At 37.5% G+C, this 24,405-nt stretch overlaps 1 protein-coding gene across 1 annotated transcript; it reads left to right on the top strand.

The window, feature by feature from the left end:
• Nucleotides 1-3,811: 3,811 nt before the first annotated feature.
• Nucleotides 3,812-23,414, top strand: LOC112281335 (callose synthase 9). Its single transcript, XM_024517726.3, has 51 exons — nucleotides 3,812-4,615; nucleotides 5,335-5,432; nucleotides 5,888-6,042; nucleotides 6,315-6,432; nucleotides 6,602-6,709; nucleotides 6,942-7,076; nucleotides 7,339-7,446; nucleotides 7,617-7,711; nucleotides 8,015-8,126; nucleotides 8,478-8,615; nucleotides 8,767-8,843; nucleotides 9,003-9,087; nucleotides 9,285-9,440; nucleotides 9,668-9,782; nucleotides 10,115-10,238; nucleotides 10,443-10,632; nucleotides 11,055-11,107; nucleotides 11,276-11,336; nucleotides 11,560-11,641; nucleotides 11,769-11,818; nucleotides 12,148-12,234; nucleotides 12,661-12,737; nucleotides 13,056-13,104; nucleotides 13,532-13,623; nucleotides 13,849-13,948; nucleotides 14,238-14,407; nucleotides 14,769-14,889; nucleotides 15,123-15,220; nucleotides 15,383-15,470; nucleotides 15,682-15,878; nucleotides 16,006-16,160; nucleotides 16,646-16,792; nucleotides 17,073-17,141; nucleotides 17,266-17,434; nucleotides 17,705-17,822; nucleotides 18,059-18,178; nucleotides 18,601-18,716; nucleotides 18,924-19,007; nucleotides 19,180-19,292; nucleotides 19,509-19,561; nucleotides 19,884-20,060; nucleotides 20,216-20,263; nucleotides 20,430-20,588; nucleotides 20,801-20,914; nucleotides 21,025-21,113; nucleotides 21,445-21,603; nucleotides 21,791-21,893; nucleotides 22,080-22,199; nucleotides 22,402-22,452; nucleotides 22,683-22,874; nucleotides 23,003-23,414. The coding sequence occupies exons 1-51, from the start codon at nucleotides 4,285-4,287 to the stop codon at nucleotides 23,237-23,239; spliced, it is 6,063 nt and encodes a 2,020-aa protein (XP_024373494.1). The 5' UTR covers nucleotides 3,812-4,284; the 3' UTR covers nucleotides 23,240-23,414.
• The last annotated feature ends 991 nt before the right edge of the window (nucleotides 23,415-24,405 follow it).

The raw sequence follows: 24,405 nt of genomic DNA, 5'->3' as shown, positions 1-24,405 counted from the left end.
CAACAAATAGAATAGGTAAGTTGAAAGAACTTCATGATAAACTACATTTATGGAAGTATTTTCATTTTCATTATTTTCAAGATATATAATCTGGATCATATTTAGAGAAGTGCATTGTAATAGGCAACATACAACTACCCCATGTGCAAATGCGGGGGTTTTAAGATCTATTCATACATTCTTCAACAATTGACTTTGAGATTTGTTAATAGTCATTGCAAATCCCATCTTTATTGGAAATTGCTTTCGTTGCAACTTGAACAAAATCTCTGCATGTGATAGGCATAATGTGATCCTTAGAAGAAGCCAATTGTCTCTTACAGTCTTCAAATGTTTGTCCTCCACTTTGCTCCAACTCCGCCAACATGTTCTCGATGTAGTCAAGTGATATCTTAGGCATATGAATAGATATACCTTGGATTTTGTTGCTAGTCAATAGATATTACACGTTGCTTTACATTTTGAGTGGTCTTTGAAGAGTAAATCTAAGGCTTGATTGTGTTAATAAAAAGGAAATATATCACCTCCATTTCAGGATAAGGACCATTGAAAAATACCCACAAATCAATGTGAAAAAGATACAAAAAAATCATAGAATCTACCAAATTACATAATATGTGAATACAATGTAGTATTGTATTTTGCTTGCCATGATAATAGTTTTATTAGCATGACAATGTGGAAGTTCCTAATTTAAATTTCATATTCTAATAAAACAATTAATAGAATGGTTCACTTTTTTTTTTTCAATGATATTTGCTGCATTTCTTTACACAGAAGTACTTGATTTCAGGATTTTAATCATTTATTTTTTATTCAATAGTTTAATATAAAAGTAAAGACACATTTTTCTACAACTTAAATAATCTAGTAACATCTTAGACTTGATGAGGAATTTTGAATGGTGGCTGATGCATATTTCCAACTACATATATATATATATATATATATATTAATGATTTTAATTTTAAAATTTACACTAAATTAAAAAATAACTTTGTTTAAATATTTATTCTCTTTAGAATGAGCACACATGAAAATCCAACACAATGTTCTTCTTTTGTGTTCATATTGGGTTTGGATGATGCATTTGGATCATCCTTGGCTTATGTAAGAGACATGAGGTTGTACACTCTTTCAACCATGAGTTGAATGGTGACTAATTCCTTTTGGTGAATTTTTTTCTTAGTGACCATATTTTTGCTGTTTGTCATAATAGCTCTCTAACTGTTGGAATTTCACTTGTACAAGAGTTTATGTTGCCCACATATTTCATGTGTGTGATAATTATTTTAAATCCTCATAAAATATTACAAAAATGAATAAATTGATATTATTACTGTCATTGATACTGGGTACAATCTTTATTCTATTTTTAATTCGGTCAAGACAAGTTCCATAAATCAAGGATTGTCTTGGAACTATTCTCAAAATGACTTCCTTGTGTGTGACAATAAGGGTATATATAGATTCTTCAGTTTGTAAGACGTCATTGCTTTTGGTTTCAGGTAATTATTGATTTTCTGTCTTATTTTATTTTACATGACTTTGAATTAGACACACACACACATCTCTCTCTCTCTCTCTCTCTCTCTGTATATATATATATATATATATATACACTTAAAAATATCCATTTAAAAAATAATATAAAATTATGTAACTGATAATTGTACAAGATACATCCTTAAAAACTACTGGGCACTTAGGCTATACTATGCCTTTTTGTTCGAGGTTCCTTCAAAGACAAGTAAGTTTGCTTTACACCTTCTAAAATACTATGGTTTTTGACACTTTAGGAATTAAAATAATTCAAACTTGTAAGTTTTTTTTTTTTTTTTTTTTTTTTTTTTTGTGTAAGACACTCTAAGACTTTATTTTTATAATGATATCCATCTTATAGTTCCACAACGGAATAATTTTTAAAAATATATAAATATATCGAGATATATGTGGTTTTTTAAATCATAAACAAACATCAACACATCTTTAGAAATTAGATGTTAGAGTGAATAATATTGTCGAATCCTTTAATGATACTAAGCTAAATCAAAAAATTAAAATACCAATCATTGAAGAATGTGTAAATATAGTTTTTTAAAAAATAGTATATCATATGGGTAATAGTTCCTCTGTGAAACAACATGTTCAGTATTTTGTATTTGTTCAAAACTGTAATGTGTGGACAAGAATCAAATGCTGTAATGCACTACAACAAGAATAAAATTGTAAAAAGGATGAAAAGTCTAAAAGAAAAAACATTCTATTTTATTATTATTGTTCTTCATGACTACATCATTGAAAAATTCTATAACATTAACAAAATTGTTACAGAACATGTTGTTTTCAAAATCCATATAAATATTACACTCCAAAATGCCAAGTTATGTTAGTATAAGTAAAAACCAGATTTATATTAAAATTTTATATGTAGTTCTGCAATAAAATAGATTAAATTTTTATTTATTGTATAATATTAAGTTAAATACTATATATTTGGATTAAATTAGTACATATTACGTACATTTTAAAAAAATTTATAATCATGTTTTTATATGAAAAATGTGTAGAAAATATACACTTGTAAAAATGATAATCCTCAATAGAAATATTTTAAAAAATATATCTAAATATCCTTAAAAAAATACAATTGTTATACATAGTTTTTAAAATAACATTTAAAAAAATATATAAATATAAATATATATGCTAATACCACCACAATTTTGGCTACAACTGATGCCACAACTTTCCACCCATTTCATATGCATATATTTTAGTTTTAGTTTTTTTTTTTAAATTATAATCATTTAAAAGATAAATATATTATTTTTAAAAATATATAAAATTTAATAAAAAAATACATTTGTGTGACGGGAGGTTGAGGTGACAGCATCAAAGATTGTGGTAAGATTATTAATACCCTCTCTCTATATATAAAGTAGAGAAGTTAAAACAAAAAAAAAATGTACATAACATCATGATTTATTTTGAGATATTATTCAATAAATTATTTACTACATAAATCTATATTACACAGTTTTAGAGAAAGCAGTTCCCAATGGAATCTTTTTGACAAAGTAGTTCCCAATGGCAGAATGACTTTTTTGAGACAAAATATTTGTTTAGAAAAAAGTGTTATTGTATCATTATTGTATCAATAAGCAGATGAAATACATAGAATCCATACATTTTCAAGACAATACAATGATAACCATTCTTTTCATCAAGGACTGATTCATGTACAAAGGTAACCAAAAGCTCAACCAAACATTAACCCACCTGATACACAAACTCAATATTACACACACATTCATACATGGGGGGGGGGGGGAGAGAGAGTTTCGATGCAGCACGTGGCTATGCATGATACATAGCAGCAGAATGGGGGGGAGGGTATTATTATTATTATTCTGCCATGCCCCCCTATAGCACAGCATTTGGCTGACTATGCCCACTAACTCACCTTCCCAACTCGAAATAAATGAAGGGAAGGGAATGTTGGGCATTGCGGCAGCAGCAGCAGCAACCTGAGGGAATAGCGGGTGACCCCCCCGGGGATCACGGGTTGGACACATCCTCCCTCTCTTCTCTGGGAACGAACCGTCGTCGTTGCGTTCCCCTGCAAACATATGAAAGAAAGAAAGAAAGAAAGCAAAGGGAATGGAAGGGAGGGGAAGCCTTCCTTCCTTCGTCGCAAGTGCTGCCGCCCATCGTAATTTTGAGTTGGATGCTTCTGGCCCCGCCCCCGCCTCCGACCCTTTCCCCGAATTCTACCGCTTCAGCATTGCCGTTGTCGTGGTGGCTACGTGGGACTACTCAGCTGCACTGTCGTCGCAGGTGGGACTTCCAGCGCCTGGCACCGCAGCCCCACAGGTAGGTGCCTCCAAGTTCTTCCTCTCTCGCCCTCTCTCTTTCTCCTTCTCTCACATGGTTGGTGGAAACCTGTTCTGTTTCCCTCTCCTGCTATTTCCCTTTTGTTTTTGAATGTTTTCCTCTCGTGGAAGCTCCTTCTCGATTGAGTGTTAGAGGCTTGCGTATCTTTTGATTGGTGATTGTCGAGTTTGGTTACTTTGGTCGAGTTTGGCTGTCGATTCTCAGTGAAGCACCGACGAGGAAGGGTACATGGAGCGCTGGATCGAAACTGGGATTTCGTGATTAGGTGATTTCTCGAGGAGGGCGAGAGTTTGGGATTTTGTTTAGGAGAGGGCTGGCGGAATGTCAGTGAGGAAGGGGGTTTAGTTTGCTTACTCTGTTGGGGTGAGAGGGAAGAGGGTGGTGAGTATGGAGACGTCAGAGAGGTCGTTTAGGTCTCGGAGGGACAGAGACGGTGCTCGAGTCGCCCCCAGGCGTGCGGTTCCCAGGCGTGTGGTGCGAAATTGGGAGCAGTTGGTGGGGGCAGCAGTGAGTTCGGCTTTGGGGAATGAGGACCCGGATTACAGTGGCAGTGAAGAGGGAGAAGATGAGAGCAGGATGACATCGAGATCGTCAAGGCGTTACGAGAGATCCGAGTCGTATATTGTACCGCAGTCTCTTGCTGCCCAGACCGACATTGCTGCTGTTATGGAAGTTGCAGAAAAGATTCAAGACGAGGACGATGACGTCGGCCGTATTTGTGCGTGAATCTATACTAAACTGATATTGCACCATGCTTCTTCCCTGTGTGGATGTGATTCAAGGATAAGAACGTTGAGAGACAAGGTTTCAAATCAAAGAGCACACATTTTTGAAAACAATTTCAGATTTTTTCAAAATCAAGATAATTAACCAATTGTAGTTCCTTAGGCTTTGAATGCAGTCTTTGGCGAATCACCTTCTCTTGCATCAAACAGAGTATGTCGTAGAGGGATTTTAGCAGTGGGTTTTATTCTAGTTATTCTTTAGGTATTCAGCTCGATTCTATTCTCCTGAGCTGAAGTACAAGTCTGAAAATTCTTACAAATGGCAGAGTCGAATTTTTGAACTAGACTTTACCTTGAATGGAATCATGACCTTGTGGCATTTGATTTCCACTTTTAGAAGCCTCTGATGGTACATTGATCATGATATGAACAATTAGGAGAACCACCATCTGGTGATTATGGAGTTGGTCATTCAAGCTACACAGGATCCTAGCTGGAATGTCAAGAAGTGAGAACGTGTAAGGAATGTAGAGATTGTCTTCTTAAGTGAGCCTGGAGGAAGAATCAGTCAGCTTCTTCACGTTAGAGTGGTACCTGAAATATTTTACCTATGCAGGGACAACTCAAGCTGTGTCCATAAATTCCTCGCATTTATGACTTCAGAGGTTGATTAACGTCATCTTGTTTATGACATTGAGTGGTTGTTTGGCAGTGTTCGAATATGCATACAATCTTACTCAACAAATGGACCCCTTAAATCAGGGACGGGGCGTTTTGCAGTTCAAATCGGCCTTGAAAGCTGTTCTTGCGGTACATTCTGTTCTGTTTCTTGTTGAAGTTGGTTTAAGCGTATTACATTCTATTCCGACGATGTCTTTTAATGAAATCAGTATATGCTCTTCTCATCATATAGTATTATTTTGCACGAAAGTGTTCGAATGTGCAAAGGGGTGAATTCTTCAACCAGACGGCAGCTTATTTGATGCTGGACGTCTATTCAAGCGCCTGACGATTCAATTCTAGTGTACCTAAGTCAATGAGTCACGTCTACTACAGTGTCACAAGAGAGACAGACAGACAGCGAGAGAGAGAGAGAGAGAGAGAGAGAGAGATATTCAGTTACCATTATTCTCGTGTTGCCTTGGTACTTCCAGTTTTATTTTGGAATTTGGGTTTGCAAGCCTCGCAAATGAAGTATAAGAAGTATGTTAGTGTATGTATTTGTAGTTGGTGATGTTAAAGTTGGAGTCCTGAAACTGTTGCAGCGAAATCGTATAAAGCACCAAATCGACCGCAGCCAAGATGTCAGACTTCTCACGGAGTACCACAGGATGTACAAAGAGAGAGAGGACATTGAGAGCCTTGATGCTGAGGAGAAGGCGGCTCAAGAAGGTTTCGGTCTAGAGGAGAATCCTGAAAGGTTTGTGGGGAATCCTCATTGCTTTTCGAAAGTCTGCCTGTTTCTGGGTCTTATTACGGCCAGTCGCTGTTACAGCATTTTGTCTTACATAGCGCGACTTTTTTTTTAAACATATTCAATTGTCTTCAACATTTCGTTCCCCCCCTCTTCCGTCCCGTCTAATATTACGTGCGGTTTCTAATCTTTGTTGAAGTAATATCTGGTGTCATCGTGTCAGGTGTGTATCCATGTTGCTGGCACAAAATTGACTTCTGTAGTTTTGAAATCTGCAGTCAAGCGAGGAGAGCAAAGAAACGCAGAGAGTTCTACAAAATTTCAAAAATCTTGAACAATGCGGCTGACTTCTTGGTGGCAGTGGAACCTCAAGTCAGTTCAATTGTCGATCCTGCTGTAAGATGAAATCACCTACACTTACTGCTGCGAATCGTGTGTGAAGTATGTGTCTATTAATTGTCTCATTTGCCTCTCATTCACGCCCAAATACTAGATAAGTGATGTTCCTTTGAAGGATATTCCACTGAAATGGGTTTTCTGGAACTTCGCGTGCCTTCGTCTGCAGAAAGAAGCACTGGATGCAGATGCCAAAAAGATGGAGGAGTTTAAACCTTATAATATTCTGCCTTTGGAGTCTATTGGTGTTACGAATCCTTTCCAAAGTTTTCCTGAGGTGAGTAGCTGGTTTGTTTGTTGCGTTCTCTATTCCTGAAGTTGCAAATGGGTTTTACATTGTGACAGGGCGTGAGCTTAAGCCGCTTTCTATATCGTGTTTATGTTTAGTTGTTTCTGTGTTGATTAAGTCAAGAAGTTCTAGAAGCTCATTTAGTTGCACTACAAAAAATTATCAAAACCTAATTCGGTGCATGTAGTCATTGAAAGAAATGTGTACGGTTTGTCTTCAGGTGGTTGCTGCCACAAGAGCTCTGTACACATCTCAATGGTCTCATTTCCCACGGTTCGAACCTGATCACTCCAAAACAGTCGGCAGGGATGTCTTGGACATCTTCGATTTCTTGCACTTTGCTTTTTGTTTCCAGGTTTGTTGCAGCTAGTTCACGTTGTTTTTCTCTTTTTACTGCTCATCTACTAGTAGTTTTTGCATCAGGCAAGTGAGACTCAAACTCATTGGAGTTAAAGCTTGTCGGATATTAAAATGAAGTTGTTATTTACTTTCTCGAAAAGAGTATCGGTGAATATATGTAGTTGTGGATTACAAATTATTTGAACGTTGGCGCTGCATTATGATGATAGATGTTAAGATTTATATTTATCTTACTTTCTTCTTGTCTATGTGAGTAGAAGGACAACGTATCCAACCAGCGTGAACATCTCATTCTGCTCTTGGCTAATGCGGAGTCTCGTGTTGGTACTCTCTCTAAAGGAACTACACTGGCTTACAATGCCAAGGTACACGGGCTTTGTACATTAGTTCTTATTTTTATTCGTTCAATCCAAAATTCCTTCACATCCCTTGGCACTATTACATAAGAGATCCTTAATTTTATAAAGTTTCTTTGACAGTCAGTTACCTGTAGACAATGATCCACTCAATCTGACGTCTGTCATTATATGTTCAGTTGGACGAGAACGCTGTAAAACAAGTTTTCGATCGGATTTTGGCAAACTACGTCCGCTGGTGCAACTTTTTGAACGAGAAGCCTCAGACCCTACTGTGAGTTTGCGCTTCTGTTTCTCTGAAATCACGATTCTATATTTTGTGCAAGATGGTTACACCTAAACTCATACTACTTTCAATTTCGTTGTGCTTGTTAGATCGCAGTATAGAACAGCTACTACAGAAGCATCTTGTGTCTTATATTTCCTGCATGGGTATTTGAACGCATCACGTTTTTGTGTCGTTCAATGTGATGGGGACACTTGTTGCCTTAATCTCAATCACTTGAATTTTAGAGTTGTGTGAAAGCCTCATTTGAGGATTAAAAATTTGTTGAGATTATTCATGTTTGAAATGCAGAGCGATGAATTCTGAAAAGAGACTCTTCTTGGCTGCTCTTTATCTCTTGATTTGGGGTGAAGCAGCAAATGTTCGCTTTCTTCCTGAGTGCCTGTGTTACATATTTCATCACGTAAGTTGTTTACTTTTGCCTTCTAGCTCAGCTTAAGTCCTTTTTGACCCTTTGAACGGAGAGCTTGTGCGTAAATTTTGATTTGTGTCAAGTTGCTGCTGGAGCTTTTTAGATCAACTTTTGCCTATCAATTATAGACACTGGTGGAGGAACTGAAAATGATGATTATTTGAACTTCATTTTTCGCAAAATTTATTCCGTATGGTCATACTTTACTCTCGAATGAGGCGTGCACTAGTGTTTCACCTTCTTCATATTCGCTTGTGCTGTTTGCTTGCCTTATAATTGTGCAGAAGTTCAGTTGATATTATTTTTTTGTGATTTTCATCTGATTGTGGCACAATCCTGTAGATGGCGAAAGAATGTTTTGAGCTGCTGGATCGGAACAATGTCGAGAGAGCGACCAAAACAATCAAAGTGGATGAAGATAATATCGATTATTTATTCTTGGATCAGATCATCACGCCGATTTACAATATTGTGGCTGCGGTAAGTTTCTTAGTATGTTGTGTTCCAAAGTTTTGGAAGTTTACCTCATTGCGCTTGGTTGAGTCAGTTGATGTAGTTCCAAAGTGTCATAGTATATAGTTGTCTTTTGTTTCTTCCATCTTGCATTTTCAGACATGAAGCAATCTCGCAGGAGGCCAAAAATAGTGAGCACGGGAAAGCGCCACATGCGAGCTGGCGAAATTATGATGATTTTAATGAGTATTTCTGGTAAACTAAGCCGTTCTCTCTGCTCGAAGGAACAATATGGTTTTGATTTCTAGTTTCACTTCTGTGCCGAGAGAAGTGTGCTTTTAACACTTTGGCCGATGCAGATGGCCTGATCTTATTAAGTGTTCGTTATACAGTATATGAGTTTCGTGAGTGCAGGCAGTCATCTTGCTTTGATCTTCACTGGCCATGGCGTTTAGAGTCAGGTTTCTTCACGAAGCCAAGGAAGAAGGGTGATGGAAAGGTTAGTAATAATGCTGTATCTAATAGACTATCTTCTAATTTGAGCATGTATGATGTTTTTGTGTTGCACGGAATTAAAAAAATTCACTCTTGCACGGCTGCACAATTAGTCTGGCAACGTCGATCAACTTAAGTAAACAAATGTTGAGGAGCGATTTCTGAAGATCAGTCTCATTTTTGTTGATGATTTGTTTCCAGCCATCTTCACGAGAAGATACAATGCCATTATTAGAAGCCAACAACTCCAGGAGGGAGCGTAGAGTTGGAAAGATAAACTTTGTGGAGCACCGCTCTAGTCTCCATTTATACCACAGCTTTCACCGGCTTTGGGTTTTCTTGGTTTGCATGCTTCAGGTAGATCTCTTATCTGGACGAGAATATTCGTAGTGATGTGTCCCATCTCTCAATTGTTGTTTGATTTTCTCGGGACCAGGTTTTTAGTGTTTGACATCGTCAGTGAACATGTCTTTCTCGTGTAGTCAATGAAACAACATTCTCTGATGATCATTATCACGAATTTTGTCTTAGTTGATTCCTTCGTACTTAATTGCTAATCTCCCATTTCCTATCTGGATTTTTAGGTGTTGGCAGTATGGGCATTTTGCAGCGAAAATGGACGTTTAAATCTACGTCTTCGAACAGTCAAATTCATGTTGAGTGTTGGACCCACATTTGCGATTATGAAGCTTTTAAAATGTGAGTTTTTCTCATATCAAATGTTTCTATGTTGAGATGAGATGCGGGAGCATATTGTGTACTTTTCTTTCGTTTATTTTAAAGCAGTAAGATTGCCGGTTAGAATGTATTTGGAGCGTCTGCCTGGAAGTCAATTAGTCACGATGCTTTTAAGGCTGTAATCGGAGATTAATAATTTTACATCCTCGCATGATATTTCGTCATTGGTTTTGTTTAGATGTCTTGGTTACCAGTTCAAGTTTTAGCTTTTGAATACCGCACGATTTATTCCGTTTCATGATTTTGTTCCTCGGTTGGAACTTTTCTGATCCAAGTTATTGTTTGATGTTCAGCAATTTTGGATTTTGCATTCATGTGGGGAGCTATAAGGAATACTCGCAAGCCGATTGTCTTACGTATGTTTGTACGATTGGTCTGGTTACTAGGCCTATCCGGTGGTATTGTGTACCTTTACGTGTAAGCATCTTAATACTTTTTTGTTATAATATGTTTACTTTTATTGTGCTCATTGTGGGATTATGCATGTGATTCAAAATTGGCGTATGATTATCAAACCCCCAGCGTGTAGAATGAATGCAGATAGTAGGCAGGGTGGCACCGATACCAAGAGATCAAGAACCTCTTTGCGGACCACGATACTGATTTGTTCATCAATCGCAGGAAAACTCTACAAGAGGAAGCTAGAGATACCCCTTCCACTCCTTGGTTTCGACTTTACTGTATAGTACTGGGAAGTTATGCTGGAGCTCAAGTTTTTTTCACGTTTGTCTTGCGGCTGCCATTTTTACGAAAGCAAGTTGACCGTTGCTCAAATGTCAGATTGTGTCAATTCCTGACGTGGATGAAAGAGGTACATATATCGGTGTTATACTTTGAAGCCAGTTATATTTTTATCTTCTGGAATGGCTACTTGATCCTTTCTTTATTGAAGTCTTCATGACTGGCTGTTGTCGAAGCTGCATGCATATGCAAATAAACTGGCGTAGAGTAGGGTACAAATATTGGCTTCGTTGGTACCACACTTATGAGATTGTGTGCACACTCCTGATCAGGAGCTGATGTCGCCGTTGATGGTTAGTGCTAGCTTGCAACTGCAAGGATGCCCGAGAGTCTATAACGTCATCAGTTTGACATGCCCGAGAGTCATATAATCTGATGATTTTTGTTCTATGTGTAAAGCATATATGTTAACGGCTCTCTAATCTTCGGGTGTTTTGCGGATGTGAAGTTCATGACGTTTTTGATTAGCAATTGGGTCTGTCTGTTTACCAGGAACGATATTATGTTGGGCGCGGCATGTATGAGAGAACAAAAGATTATGTGAAGTAAGCATGCCTGCTTAAATACGACCTATTTTTGATTAATATCAGTTGCCATTTCACATTGTGCTTATGGATGCCATGCGATTTCTGAATTTGACATATTTGCAAACTAGAGTAAGGACGATGTTTTGATGGAGAATAATGGCGGATTTTTTTTGTAAACTGATCTAGGTACTCATTCTTCTGGGGCGTTGTCCTAGCTTGCAAGTTTGCCTTCACCATGCATTTTCAGGTTGGTACCATTTCACCTTTTGCAGCTCTGTCTGTCTGTTAAAACCATCGCGTCTATATATATATATATATATATATATATATATCTAGATATATCTGTGTGTGTGTAGTTTTTGCATAATTAACCTGGATATATCTTCGTGTCTTTATTCATGATGAATTGCATGGTTCGTAATCAAGTAAAACCTCAAAAACTGATTTTCTTAAGGATCCATTTGCTGCAGCTTATGCCCATGGTGGAACCCACAAGACTCATTATTGGATTTGAGAATATTACGTACAGGTGGCATAGCTTTGTCTCACAGGGTGCGTGTGTTTCCTTGAGTCTAAATTCTACTACGATTTCTTCTTCCTTTTAAATTGCTTGACATGTCTTTAATTCCAGGTTCACTAAGTGAATTGAGTTAACTTTTTAACCGTCATGGGCTTGCAGGCAACAAAAATATCTTTACACTTGTGTCACTTTGGGCGCCAGTTGTCATGGTACGTCATACTTCATTTGCGCCATCATAGGACAGCCAGCTACCTTTTCTGCTGTTTCTTGTTAAGAGCATTTGAAACTGTGGGTGTGTTAATGTGTACATCTCTATGCCAATTCATGAAACCTGGTGTCGTCACAGAAAATTGTTGTAAGCATTATTTAGAGTTTTGCCTCTCAGTTAATGATTTGACATCATCTTTAGCCAGGGTCACAGCATCTTACCTTGATATTTGCTATTTATTGTCTTCACATTGGAGGGTGTCTGGTATTCTTATGCGTAAGATGATAGTTATGTTCAGATTGCCTTGCTTATTGCTTTTGGAATTTTCAGATATATGTCTTGGATTTGCAAGTGTGGTACACTGTAGCATCGGCATTGGTAGGAGGTTTGGGAGGTGCAAGAGACAAACTCGGCGAGGTGAGTCTTTTATGCGAGTCACGACTTATTGTTACGATTCCTGTACATGTATGTAATGGGCATAGTGGTTGGAGAAGGACTGAGTGGCAACAAGTATTCACAAATCAGAAGCTTTTACTTTCAGACGCTCCAAACTTATAACCATATTATTTGATGACCTTGCAAATGAACTGAGTTTCTCCTTGGTCCCTTTGATGATTGAGACTGCAAGTTCGACTTCTTATGTTTCCAATTACCCTGAGGCTCTTATCACTCCACATGTAGCTTAGGAAGTCCTGTCAAATTCGGGCTGCTGCTCTTTAAGGCATTATGTTTTGTCGCTTTGTGTTTTTATTTTGTCTACCGAATGCTTATACTTCACTGTATTCATGCGCTCATTACAATGAAGTCAGTTTGACCCTCATCCTCTCGCTTTTGGCTTGCCAGATTCGATCATTAGAGATGCTGAGGAAGCGATTCCTTGATTGCCCTGAAGCATTTGCGAAACAAATGGAGACTAATAGGTGGGTTCACAATCTTCCTTACAGCATATTTATAACTGAACTGCGTACCATGTGCTTAGTTCATCGTTATCAAAACCGTCTGTAATGACCTGCTCAGTAAACCCGCGATTTGCATCAACTTTTTTTCTTGTATTTGATTACCTGTTTGTGATTCATGTTCAGATTAATTTATAATTAGTGACTTTGTTTCGGTCCTTATTAAAAGTTCGATGTCTTGGTTAGAATTAGCATTAATGAACACCAGAGCTTTTTATGTCATGTTTAAGTAAGCTCTGTGATATGAGCCGGTCCTAAGCTCTTGGACTCTTGTGTTCACAGATCAAGTTTAACACCTGCTCGAGAAGACCTAGCGGCTGATGAGAAAAAGGTAATTTTCTTTTCGTATGCTACCTTGCATCTAGTCAGAGTGAGTAGCTGTTGTGAAATCTTTCACCATCCATGAGTAGTTTGACCGTTTGAAGTAAATAACTGCTCTAGCATGGCAGACTTTTTTCATCTCAGAATCACTGGAAGATTTATTTTTCAGAGTATCTATCTTTAACTGCGGTCCATTTGTGTCAGAATTAAAGCAAACTTTGTTAATGGTCTTGTCGATAATTCAGGGCAAGACATGTGATGCTATCTCAAACTCTATAATTCAGCCGTGATTTTAGAAGATACAACTAATGGTACCAAATAGTGGGGTGTCCATGGAGTACACTTAGCGTCTCCTTTACGTGTGTTGGGCTTCTTGGGCGATATCTAGTGCATTGTATCTCAACCTTGAATGTCCCTTAATGTGAACAATACTTCAGGCTATTCAGAACAAAGATGATGCTAGAAGGTTCCTTCCTATATGGAATGCTGTCATCAATTGTCTTCGAGAGGAAGACCTTTTGGACAACAGGTACTTTGAATATGTACATTTCTCATGTGCCGTCAACTATTCGTAATCAAGTTTTGTGACAATGAACAGATAAATTGTAATCCTAGTACAATTCAAACATAATAAGGGATGTTCTCTTTGTTTACTGTAACCTTTGTTGTTTGTATAGTTGTGAAGGATTTCATCGATACTACAAATTGAAATCTCTTTACTGTTTTGATCAATTTCCTCCGTTTCTTTTTACAGGGAATGCGACATGCTGGAAATGCCACCAAATAGTAACACTTATCCTAATGGTAAACAGGACACTGCGATCTGCTGGCCGCTTTTTCTTCTCGCTAATAAGGTATCAAAACTGTGACTTGTTTACAGTTTGTTTGAGTACTTTGTTGCCTCACCCATTTCATTCTAATGTTCCATGTTTTCCTGGTTTTAATTGTGGACAAACACAAGTTATGAGAAGTCTTACATAGCTTCTTCGTATAGCTTGGTCATGTTCTCTGCTCAATCTGCGATCATGTTCTTGCAACTGTGTCTGTATCGGCCTGCTTGATCTAATTGCATAATTGTGAAGAGGTTTGATGTAGATTTGTGCAGGCCGGAAGTTTGACATCCATGTACTTGTTTTGAAACAGGTGCATATTGCAGTTGATCTTGCAGCAGAGAATAAGCATGACGATCAACAAGATATCTGGGAGAAGGTGACAGTTGATGAATATATGAAATTTGCTATTCAGGAGAGCTTTCAGACAATAGAACAGCTGTTGCTGTCTATGTTCGCAAATAATATTAATGCACAACGATGGTAAGCTTTTGTAACAGGGCATCCATTTTGAAGAGCTTTATTGATATACTGTAAAGTACAGGGCAACACTCAAATTAAATATTTTGATCGCAAGTATCACCATTACTTACCCTCTCGGAAAACACATGTTTGATTGCTAAGATTCTGATCAGATAAGCTTTGTCTCTCTATTTGTTGTCCTTCTCCGAATGTTTTTGTTTACATGTACACGTGATCAATTTTTGGCTCACACTTGAATTCAACTTAAGCTGGAACTACAAATTTATTCTCTATGCTTACTTAATTTTATTTATGGGAATCCATTACCAGAACGTATCAGGAGGGTGTAAGTTCTGATCTGTAACTCATGTGGTTGATTCAGGATTATTGATATTTTTGGAGATGTTAGAGGCAGAGTTGCGGACATGGCGTTCGTGGGTCTCTACAAGTTGCACAAGCTACGGGAAGTGGTGGATATTATCAGAGATTTGACTTATTATTTGGTATGTAATACTCATGGTGGCTATATTTAAGGTTTTCTCACTATCCACTGGCATATAACTTTTCAGAAGCTATCAGGTGTTAATTGAGCATGCTAGAAAGAAACATGCTACTAGATATGAGGACTTTCTCTCCTTTTTACTTAGATTCTAGTGTGGGTAAGCTGACTTTGTTTTGCGTTTGACTGATATGTTCATTTCTTGACCGGTTTTCGTCTAATTGTAAATGATTGTAGGGTCAAGAAGAAAACCCAGCAGTTCGGAAGAAGGCGATAACGGAGTTGAACAGGGTTTCCAAAGTTGTCATGAATGATCTGCTGGGTCGTGAATCCAGGTAGAAGCACCAATTAATTCAACGTATCCCTTGATCTCAGAAGTCTTATTCTTTAGATCATTTTTTCTACTCTTTTCAGTAATTCTGCTGTCACCCATGTCAATGGTGCTGAGAATTAGAGAAACCGTTTTTTTCTCATCATTTTCTGTTGTATGGTTGCAGTGATAGACTCCGCAACTGGGTACTTTACCAGAAGTTTATCCAAGAGGAGCAACTTTTCAGTGATTTGCTCTGGCCTAACGAAGGATGGGTATAGTGCTTTTCATTTTGTTCTAAGGTTTTTCAATCTATTGAATCTTTTTAGTATGCCTTGTCAATATGATAAAGAAATGTAGACCGTTTTTATGTCCTAGAAAGATAGAATTCGCAAATGTTATGCTGGTGAATCAATTTGAAATTTTGAAAATTTTGAATGTCTGGAATCGGATCAATGTATAATCTTCAGTTATTATGAACCGCAGCAAAAACGAGCGACTCGACTTCACAATATTTTGAAAGTCCATAAATTCAAGGACGAAGCGGATGGGAAACAAAAGACCTATAATACAGAATCCATTCCTAAAAATTTGGAGGCTAGACGCCGCCTAGAGTTCTTCACTAACTCTTTGTTCATGCACATGCCTAAAGCTCGGCCTGTCTCTGAAATGTTCTCTTTCTGGTATGTAAGTGTTCCTGCATTTAATATATATCCCTCACGTTTCGTTTAAAAGTTTACCTAATCCGATCACGTCGTAGTTATTGATGCAGACGAACTAAGTATTTATATTTTGGGGTGATGCTTGCAGCGTGTTCACACCTTACTATTCCGAAGACGTAATGTACGACCTCAAAAAGAAGGGCGCTAAGAAGGACAAGTTGAAGAAGGATGATATCAAAGAGCTTGACAGAGAGAATGAGGATGGCATTACTATTTTGTTTTACCTTCGAAAGATTTACCCTGGTAATACTCTTTTCCGGTTTTTCTCTTTCATTGACTTCAATTTCTAAGATGGTTTTGATTTTCGCTTGCTCTGGTGTCATTGGTGCACATATTGTCGTTACGTTTAATTTAATTTAACTTAATTGAATTTTTCATATTATATTTTATTTATAATGGGACATTGATCTCCTTTGAAATCTTAGATGCTTAAATTTTTCATGCTGTATGTACTCATGACAGGCCAGCTGCATTATTTTAATCTGGAAACATTTCATTTTATATAGAGAATAGCCGAATTTCTGTATCATTCTTGTCTTGTGGTGTTGAGATACATTGTATGCCACAGATTACAAATAGAAGGTCCTGCAGGTTGTTTTGATTTGTATTCACAAAATGTACTCTATAATTTGCTTTCACTACTTTTGTGTATGACATCAGCTTCTCTATGTTGTTGGCTGTGGTTCTGTTGTGATGTTGATTGGATACTTTCAATTGTATTTGGGCAGACGAATTCAAAAATTTCCTTGAAAGGCTAAAAGTAACTGAAAAGGAGTTCGAGCGACAGGTCTGGAATCCGACATACATGAAAGAAGAGACCAAACTTGAATTGCGACTTTGGGCTTCATATCGTGGCCAAACATTAGCTAGAACAGGTATTGAACACCTTCAATGTGAGATTTCTTGTTATTGCCAAGTATTTACAGCTTGTAAAGAAATGTAACAACATTTTTTGTAATGTGCTTTGTGAACCGGCATCGTGCTCTGACTATTTACTCTTCCATTGATGATTTTGTCTACCATTTTGATACTGCTACTGATTACTGGATTTTGTTTCATGTAGATTGTTCTTTAGATTGTGGTATCTGCATAGGTCCATTGCTTACAGTTTAGAGCTGACTCGTCCACTTTGAGGGTTGGTGGGGTGTTATGTAGTTAGAGGCATGATGTACTACAAAAAGGCTTTAGAACTACAATCAGCGCAAGACAAGGGCTGTTCTTCAGGTTAAGTTCTTTGCTTTGAACTATCTTGCGTTCTACAAATCCTTGCTTTGAACCTATCTCACCTTCTGCAAATCCAGTTGGCATCAATTTAGATACTTATTACCTGATCATTCTGAGTGAACAGATCTTGAAAGTGGAGGGTCTTCTTCATCGTTTCGACGTGGTTCACTGCAGCGATCTCCTAAAGCCCAAGCAGAGCTTAAATTTGTATACCTAGTTTCTTGTCAGATATATGGTGATCAGAAGAAGACAGGGAAGCCTCAAGCAGCGGACATACTCTATCTAATGCAACAGTAAGTATCAAACTGGGCTATGTAAGACAGCGTTTTATTTACTCACTTTAAAGAACAAATAATGTAAATTGAGTCGCTGCATCAACACTTTGATTCAAATTTCATCAAAAACTTGAAGAATTCATTAACATTATTAGTGTTTGTGTGAACTTTCAACCCCATCATTAAGAGGTATGTGGTGAGTCCTTGCAAGGTTCTTCATGCTGGTCTTGATGGATATCCTACAGTCTATTATATTCGGACTTTAACTTCCTGTGGTCTTGCCAACAGAAATGAATCCTTGCGAGTTGCATACGTGGATGAAGTCACTATAGAGTCGGGTGCAAAAGAAACCACGTACTATTCAAAGCTGGTGAAAGTTGACAAGATGGATAAAGGAAAAGACCAGGTCATCTTCATTTTGTTTCTTTGATCTCAGATCCGCCTTTGGCTTCAGTATTGCATGACTGATTTTCTGATGTTAAATTGAAGCACATCCATACCGTTACATGCATTTACATGGCTCAGAAAGTGGCTCTTAAATTCAGCCAGTATTTTATCTGAGATCCTAATGTTCGGAATCTTTAATGATGAGGTATACATAACCTGAAGTGTTTCTCAAAGTGTGCATAATCTTGGTCGCAGATCATATACTCAGTCAAGCTCCCTGGGCCGTTTAAACTCGGAGAAGGAAAACCAGAAAATCAAAATCATGCTATCATATTTAGTCGTGGGGATGCAGTTCAAACCATTGATATGAACCAGGTTTCATGCGCTTCTTTTCTTTTTTCCTCATTCCTCTCCTCCGGATTGTTCTAGATGCGTCCTTCTTAACTTATGTTAAGGGCTGTACTATAAATTTTCTTGATTATACCTCTTAGTAGAATTTTGTGCTATGCAGATAATCTGTCCAATCTGCTTAGTGATACAGTAGAATAAAGTCGAACGGTACGTTGTCCGGATATCTCCAGTGTAGGGTGCATGGAGGCTGACCATAACTACAAAAGTTCTCATTTCGAGGATGTTGGATATGCAAACTCAACTCCTCCTATTTTAGACAAGGACCTGTAGCATCATTCTTTTGCTGCTATTATTTTAAAATCTATGCACGTCATTTTCCTCTGCTTTCTTTATTTTGCGAAAGTCCGCTTTATTATGCTTATAAGTTCATTCATCATGGTTTGTAGGATAACTACCTTGAAGAGGCTTTCAAGGTGCGGAACTTGCTAGAGGAGTTCGATCAGATTCACGGACGAAATCGTCCTACTATTCTTGGTGTTCGTGAGCATGTCTTCACAGGAAGGTATGTACTGGGTCGATGTCAAGTTATCCTACCAAATTTTATGGATAGGATATGCTGGCATTAGTCAAATTTGTCTAGTCTGTAAGCTAATAATGTTCAGTATTGTACATTCAAATGGTTGCAAACGTGGTAGATTCTACAGAGATGTTGCAGATTTTCTTTCCTCAGTGTACGTTGATGAGATGCACTCTGTTTATGTTGCTGCAGTGTTTCTTCGCTGGCGTGGTTCATGTCCATGCAAGAAAGCAGTTTTGTGACACTTGGTCAGCGCGTCTTGGCTCGACCTCTGAAGTAGGTTTTTCTTTATCTTGTTTCACTGTAATGATATAATTAAGCAGTTGAATAAATGAAGTACTGAGGTTTATCTCAACACTTCCAATTTCTGACATATTGGGAATTCTTTCAATACCCTAAGCCGCTAATTTCTGTATGCTCTGAGCTTATGATCGATATCAAAATGCAGGGTGAGGATGCACTATGGCCATCCAGATATCTTCGACAGAGTATTTCATTTCACTACTGGTGGTGTAAGTAAAGCATCAGCTGGTATCAATCTCAGCGAGGACATCTTCGCAGGTGTTATCTTGTGCTTTTAGTAAACCTTACACAGTCTACTTATGTCCCGTACTTTTTGTTTTCCTCTGATTGATGTTTTCCTTGGTGTTTATCTTGTTCGCTTCATTTGTGTTCAAGTTTTTTTTTGATTGAATCTGCAATTTTCGAGTGTCCAACTGATTTAATGTAGCTGATTTGGATGATGTTACTAAACCAAACTTTATGTCAAATTATTAGGATTCAACACTACTCTTAGGCAAGGCAATGTCACTCATCATGAATATATTCAGGTGTGCCTTCTTACCGTAGTAACTTCGAAGCAGTGTTGGTTTACTTCAAATTAGGGTGGTATAAATTAACAGAATTCTCAATGGTGTTACCCCGTCCGAAAACGTTGGTGTTCTGATGCATGTTCATACGACTCCTAATAAAAGAGCATCATTTGGTTGGAGTTATAGGATGTTAAAATATCTGAACCCAGCTGTGTAGATTCAGTGTCATTGTGTGAATATAGCTGCGTTTTTGGATGTGCGATTCATTTTATGAAATATTTGTAGGAGAAATATATCACAGTGTACCAACTAGGTCGTATTTGGTGGTATCGTTTGCTAGGTTGGGAAGGGGCGAGATGTTGGTCTGAACCAAATAGCTACCTTTGAGGCCAAAGTGGCTAGCGGAAACGGAGAGCAGGTTCTTGCTCGAGATGTTTATAGGCTTGGCCAGCTTCTCGATTTCCCTCGCATGCTCTCATTCTTCTTCACATCCGTTGGCTTCTATGTCACCACCATGGTATACTTTATTTACACCATGTTTATCAATCTTTTCGTAACATGCCCTAGCTTGTCATATAGATCATATGATGTTGCGCATGTGGAAGTTTTGGATACATCCATACTGGAGCTTTGTAGTTCTCATTTCTTACGTGCTTATTGTTTGTTGCGCAGATGACAGTTTTGACTCTTTATGTTTTTCTTTACGGGAAAGCTTATTTGGTGAGTCATTTCGTTATCTTTGGAAGCGAGTTTTTCGTTTTTTAACGGTCTTAGTTTATTATTGATTATGTTGAAACTTGTGGAACCTTTTTCTGTCTCTTATGTCTTAATAAAGCAGATGCAATCTGCAATATGCTAATTTGTTAAAATGTTCTGTCTTTGGCAGGCACTATCAGGTGTAGATGCATCTTTGAAAGCCAATAACGACATCCTTGGGAATAGTGCGCTGCAATCAGTTCTAGCTTCTCAATTTTTATTTCAAATCGGGATGTTTACTGCAGTTCCTATGATAGTGAATCTAGTTTTGGAGCAAGGGCTTCTAAAGGTGGGTCTGAGGTATTCAAATTGTTTGGCTTTACACAATCAGTAATAACAACTCTGCGTATCATTCAATTAATACCTCACGAATTTCTGTACGAAGTGCTAGTTGCTTTGGTTGACTAGGCTCATCATGTTGTTTTGAGAAAACAGAGAATGAGTTTGATTGAACGCTGGTCACATTAAGAGTAAATATTGACCTTGTATAGTTATCTACAGGCTATCATGAGCTTCTGCACTATGCAGCTGCAACTGGCTTCAGTCTTTTTCACGTTCTCTTTGGGCACTCGTACTCACTATTTTGGGCGTATCGTACTTCACGGTGGTGCGAAGGTATCAGCTTCACTTTATTAATATTTCTGGTCGTGCTTAAAATTACCATATTTATCATGTAGCTATACAATGTGATGATATAATATTTGAGAATGATGGTTGATATGCAGTATCGCTCCACTGGACGTGGTTTCGTTGTGAGACATATCAACTTTGCCGAAAATTATCGCTTGTTCTCTCGCAGTCACTTTACCAAAGCGTGAGTGATTCAAAACCTTAACTTGCTGGTTACTTATTCCACTTAAAGTATTCAGTGTTTTTGTAACAGCCAATTTGACTTGCAGTACTTTTGTAGAAGTTGCTTAGTACTTTATTTTCCATCATAGATGAGCTCATGTCTTAGTTGCAGTATTCAGCATTTTTTTTTTTTTGTAGTTCAAGTCTGAAGAAACTCCAGCTTTCGTGATTATATTGTACCAGTTTAACAAGTTGGTATTACTTTGTTGTTGTCTTAAATTACAGAATACATTCACGGTCGGAAGACTTTATTCTGCTGTTGTAGTTTTATATAATTTTTGTTTCATTTGCAGGTTTGAGATCGTCATGCTGTTGGTTGTCTATTTAGCGTATGGAGCTCAGAATCGGACATCAGCCACATACATTCTGCTCACTTTCAGTTCCTGGTTCTTAGCTCTTTCATGGCTTTACGCGCCATATATTTTCAATCCATCAGGTTTCGAGTGGCAAAAGTAAGCGTTGTAACGTAGATTGTCTTTTGTTGAACACGAATTGATTTCTTTTCCAATAGTCTTTTATTTATTTATTATTTTAACGAAAGGATATTTATAAAAGATTCCATGCGCAAAATCTTAGTTCTGCAGAGGATGTCTCATTATCACTATATTCTGATCTACGTAACATTGAAACCTGACACAGAACCGTGGACGATTTTGAGGACTGGACGAACTGGATAATGTACAAAGGAGGTGTTGGTGTCACGAGTGACAACAGTTGGGAAGCTTGGTGGGCTGAAGAGCAGGTGAAAAGTTGCCCACAAGCAAATTCCGTAGTTTGTAGTCAAAAAGCTTACACACCCTGATGGTGTTGACCATTTGGTCGGTACATTTTCATTATGATGATTTTGAATTTGATAGCAGAGCACTGGTGAAATGTATATTTGCCGCTGATTAGAATAACTGAATACAATGTGTGATTGATTATCCAGGCCCATCTTCGCACAGCTGGCGGCAAATTTTGGGAATTTATTTTATGTTTACGATTTTTCTTTTTCCAGTATGGTGTCTCTTATCAACTCGACGTGATCCAAGGAAGCACCAGCATATTGGTATGTACTTCTAGAGAGTACATGCTTTTTTTTCGACTGGATAATTTAGATTTGCGCGACTTCTTTTGACCCCTAATGCTTTATACGAATAAACTCAATGGATGTTCAGCAGATCAAGGCTTGCCCGATATTGCCGACAACTTGATTAAATTTATTTTTACAAATCTGAACGTCCTGTTTTATGACATTCCTCGTATTGCAGGTGTATGTTTACTCTTGGATATTGCTGTTTGTGTGCGTGCTGATTTTCAAGGTACTTTTCTGTCCTTTATTCTAATCAGAGTGAAGATGAGACGTCAAATGCGTCATATATATATATATATATATTTTGTGTTTGAAAATAGAGATCTTAAGCATTCCGCAGCCATTAACGAATTGTTTAAAATTTCAATCATGCCAAACCACGTCCATTTTCTCTACTTTTGTTAAGACACTGGGCATGGGGTTTGATTGAAAATTTACAGCTGGACTTTTGGGATGTAGGTGTTCACCATCAGTCAGAAAGCTTCCTCCAAGAGAGCTACCCTTCACCTTGCCGTGCGCCTGTTTCAAGCGGCACTCTTATTGGGCTTGATTACGGGGGGGATTTTGGCCATCATTTTCTCTCCTCTATCCATCACTGATGTATTTGCTCTGGCTCTTGGGATTGTTCCCACTGGTTGGGGCCTTATCTCTGTAAGTTTCTTTACTTATTCATGACTTGGCTTCTGTACTTATCACTCACGGTTGACAGTCTTAATAATTCATGACCCTTAAAAAGAATTTTTGTCAATCCTTTGATTTACTCTCATTGGTGTGTGCAGATTGCCATCTTATTTCAACCTCTGGTGCAGTACATTGGAGTTTGGGATTCCGTGCGAGAGATTGCCCGTATGTATGACGCATTCATGGGCATAATAATCTTCATTCCCATTGCCCTGTTTTCTTGGTTCCCCTTCTTCTCCACTTTCCAGACGCGGCTTGTCTTCAACCAAGCATTCAGTCGAGGCCTTGAGATTTCGCTTATTTTGGCTGGTAACCGTGCCAACACTAGTACTTAGATGTGCCATTCACTAAGTAGGTAGTCATTCTTCCGTTAGCCTAGATAACCTGCAGTGCGATGTCTAAGGTGGTAGTCCTTTAGGTCTAGGATTCGTCTCAAGCAAACTGCCTCCAGATGACAGTTTTTCTTCTGTTCTGTTTTCGCAGCTGTATTAATGACTGCACTTTCTCAAATTTACATTGCAATGAGTTTTGCTTGTGTGGGGATACTGCAAGAGTTTGCTTGCATCATATCTGGAGAAGCAAGATTCTACAGTGGATAAAAGACTCCAGATGATGCAATTAAGAAAATATTTTTACAACTTTAAATTTATTTCATGTATAATTTATTTTTAAAAAAATTGTAATTTAAAAAGATGTTGATTACAGATATTTTTAATTTTTTTTTTAAAACTTGAAAAGTTGTCTTCAAGGTTGAATTTACTTGGCATTTTCATACAATCAGTTTTCAAACCTTGCATTTTTTATTTTATGAAATCCTAAGATGTGGCTTTTGATTTTGGTTATAAGCACACCCTAGATTGCTACACACACATTATACACACCCAAGGTCTCTGATTAGTTGTTCTAGATCTCTGCTTTCTTGTCCTGGTGCAAGTCTCAAACTCCTTCCTTGTCCATGACTTGCACTAAGACAAAGAAGAGCAGATTGCGATCCATGCTGGGATGAAGAAGAGAGGTTTAGGACAGTTTTGGATGTGTGTATAGGCATAATGGGTGTTTGAATAGCAATTTGGGATTTGCTTGTAGCTTGAGCCTTTGTTTTCACTTTTAATATCTTTTTTCAAAGGAACAAAACATATGTAAAAACTTTATTTGAAAAATGTGAAAATTAAAGAAAAAAAACACATATAAAATAATTCTATAATTTTTTAACGAAAAAAAATTGATATTTTAATTTTTATATTTTTAGTAATTTTGGGAGGGAATTTAGATTTAGAATTGGAAAAATCTTGACTAAATAAAAAAAATAGATGTCAATGGGGCCAAAGCAACTAAAAATTTTTTTGGTTATATATATTTTTGATTTTTTTTGATTTTTTTTTAAATTCTATTTTTTTTTAACACTTCTAATTTATGAATAAAGACAATATAGCAATAGGAGAAAGACAACAAAATCAAGATTTTTTTATTTTTTATTTTTTATTTTTACAAAAGTCTTTAT

The sequence above is a fragment of the Physcomitrium patens genome, chromosome 4 (genome assembly GCF_059467195.1).
Source record: "Physcomitrium patens ecotype Gransden chromosome 4, ASM5946719v1, whole genome shotgun sequence".
In the NCBI taxonomy this organism is placed as follows: Eukaryota; Viridiplantae; Streptophyta; class Bryopsida; order Funariales; family Funariaceae; genus Physcomitrium; species Physcomitrium patens.
This window is presented reverse-complemented; position numbering and strand designations above follow the sequence as displayed.

Bases quoted from the DNA above. Each gene is read 5' to 3' on its own strand.
- LOC112281335 (XM_024517726.3), top strand. From the start codon at position 4,285: ATGGAGACGTCAGAGAGGTCGTTTAGGTCTCGGAGGGACAGAGACGGT. The intron at 17,435-17,704 runs GTAAGTATCAAA...TCTTGCCAACAG, and splicing joins ATACTCTATCTAATGCAACA to AAATGAATCCTTGCGAGTTG. The intron at 19,008-19,179 runs GTAGGTTTTTCT...ATCAAAATGCAG, and splicing joins GTCTTGGCTCGACCTCTGAA to GGTGAGGATGCACTATGGCC.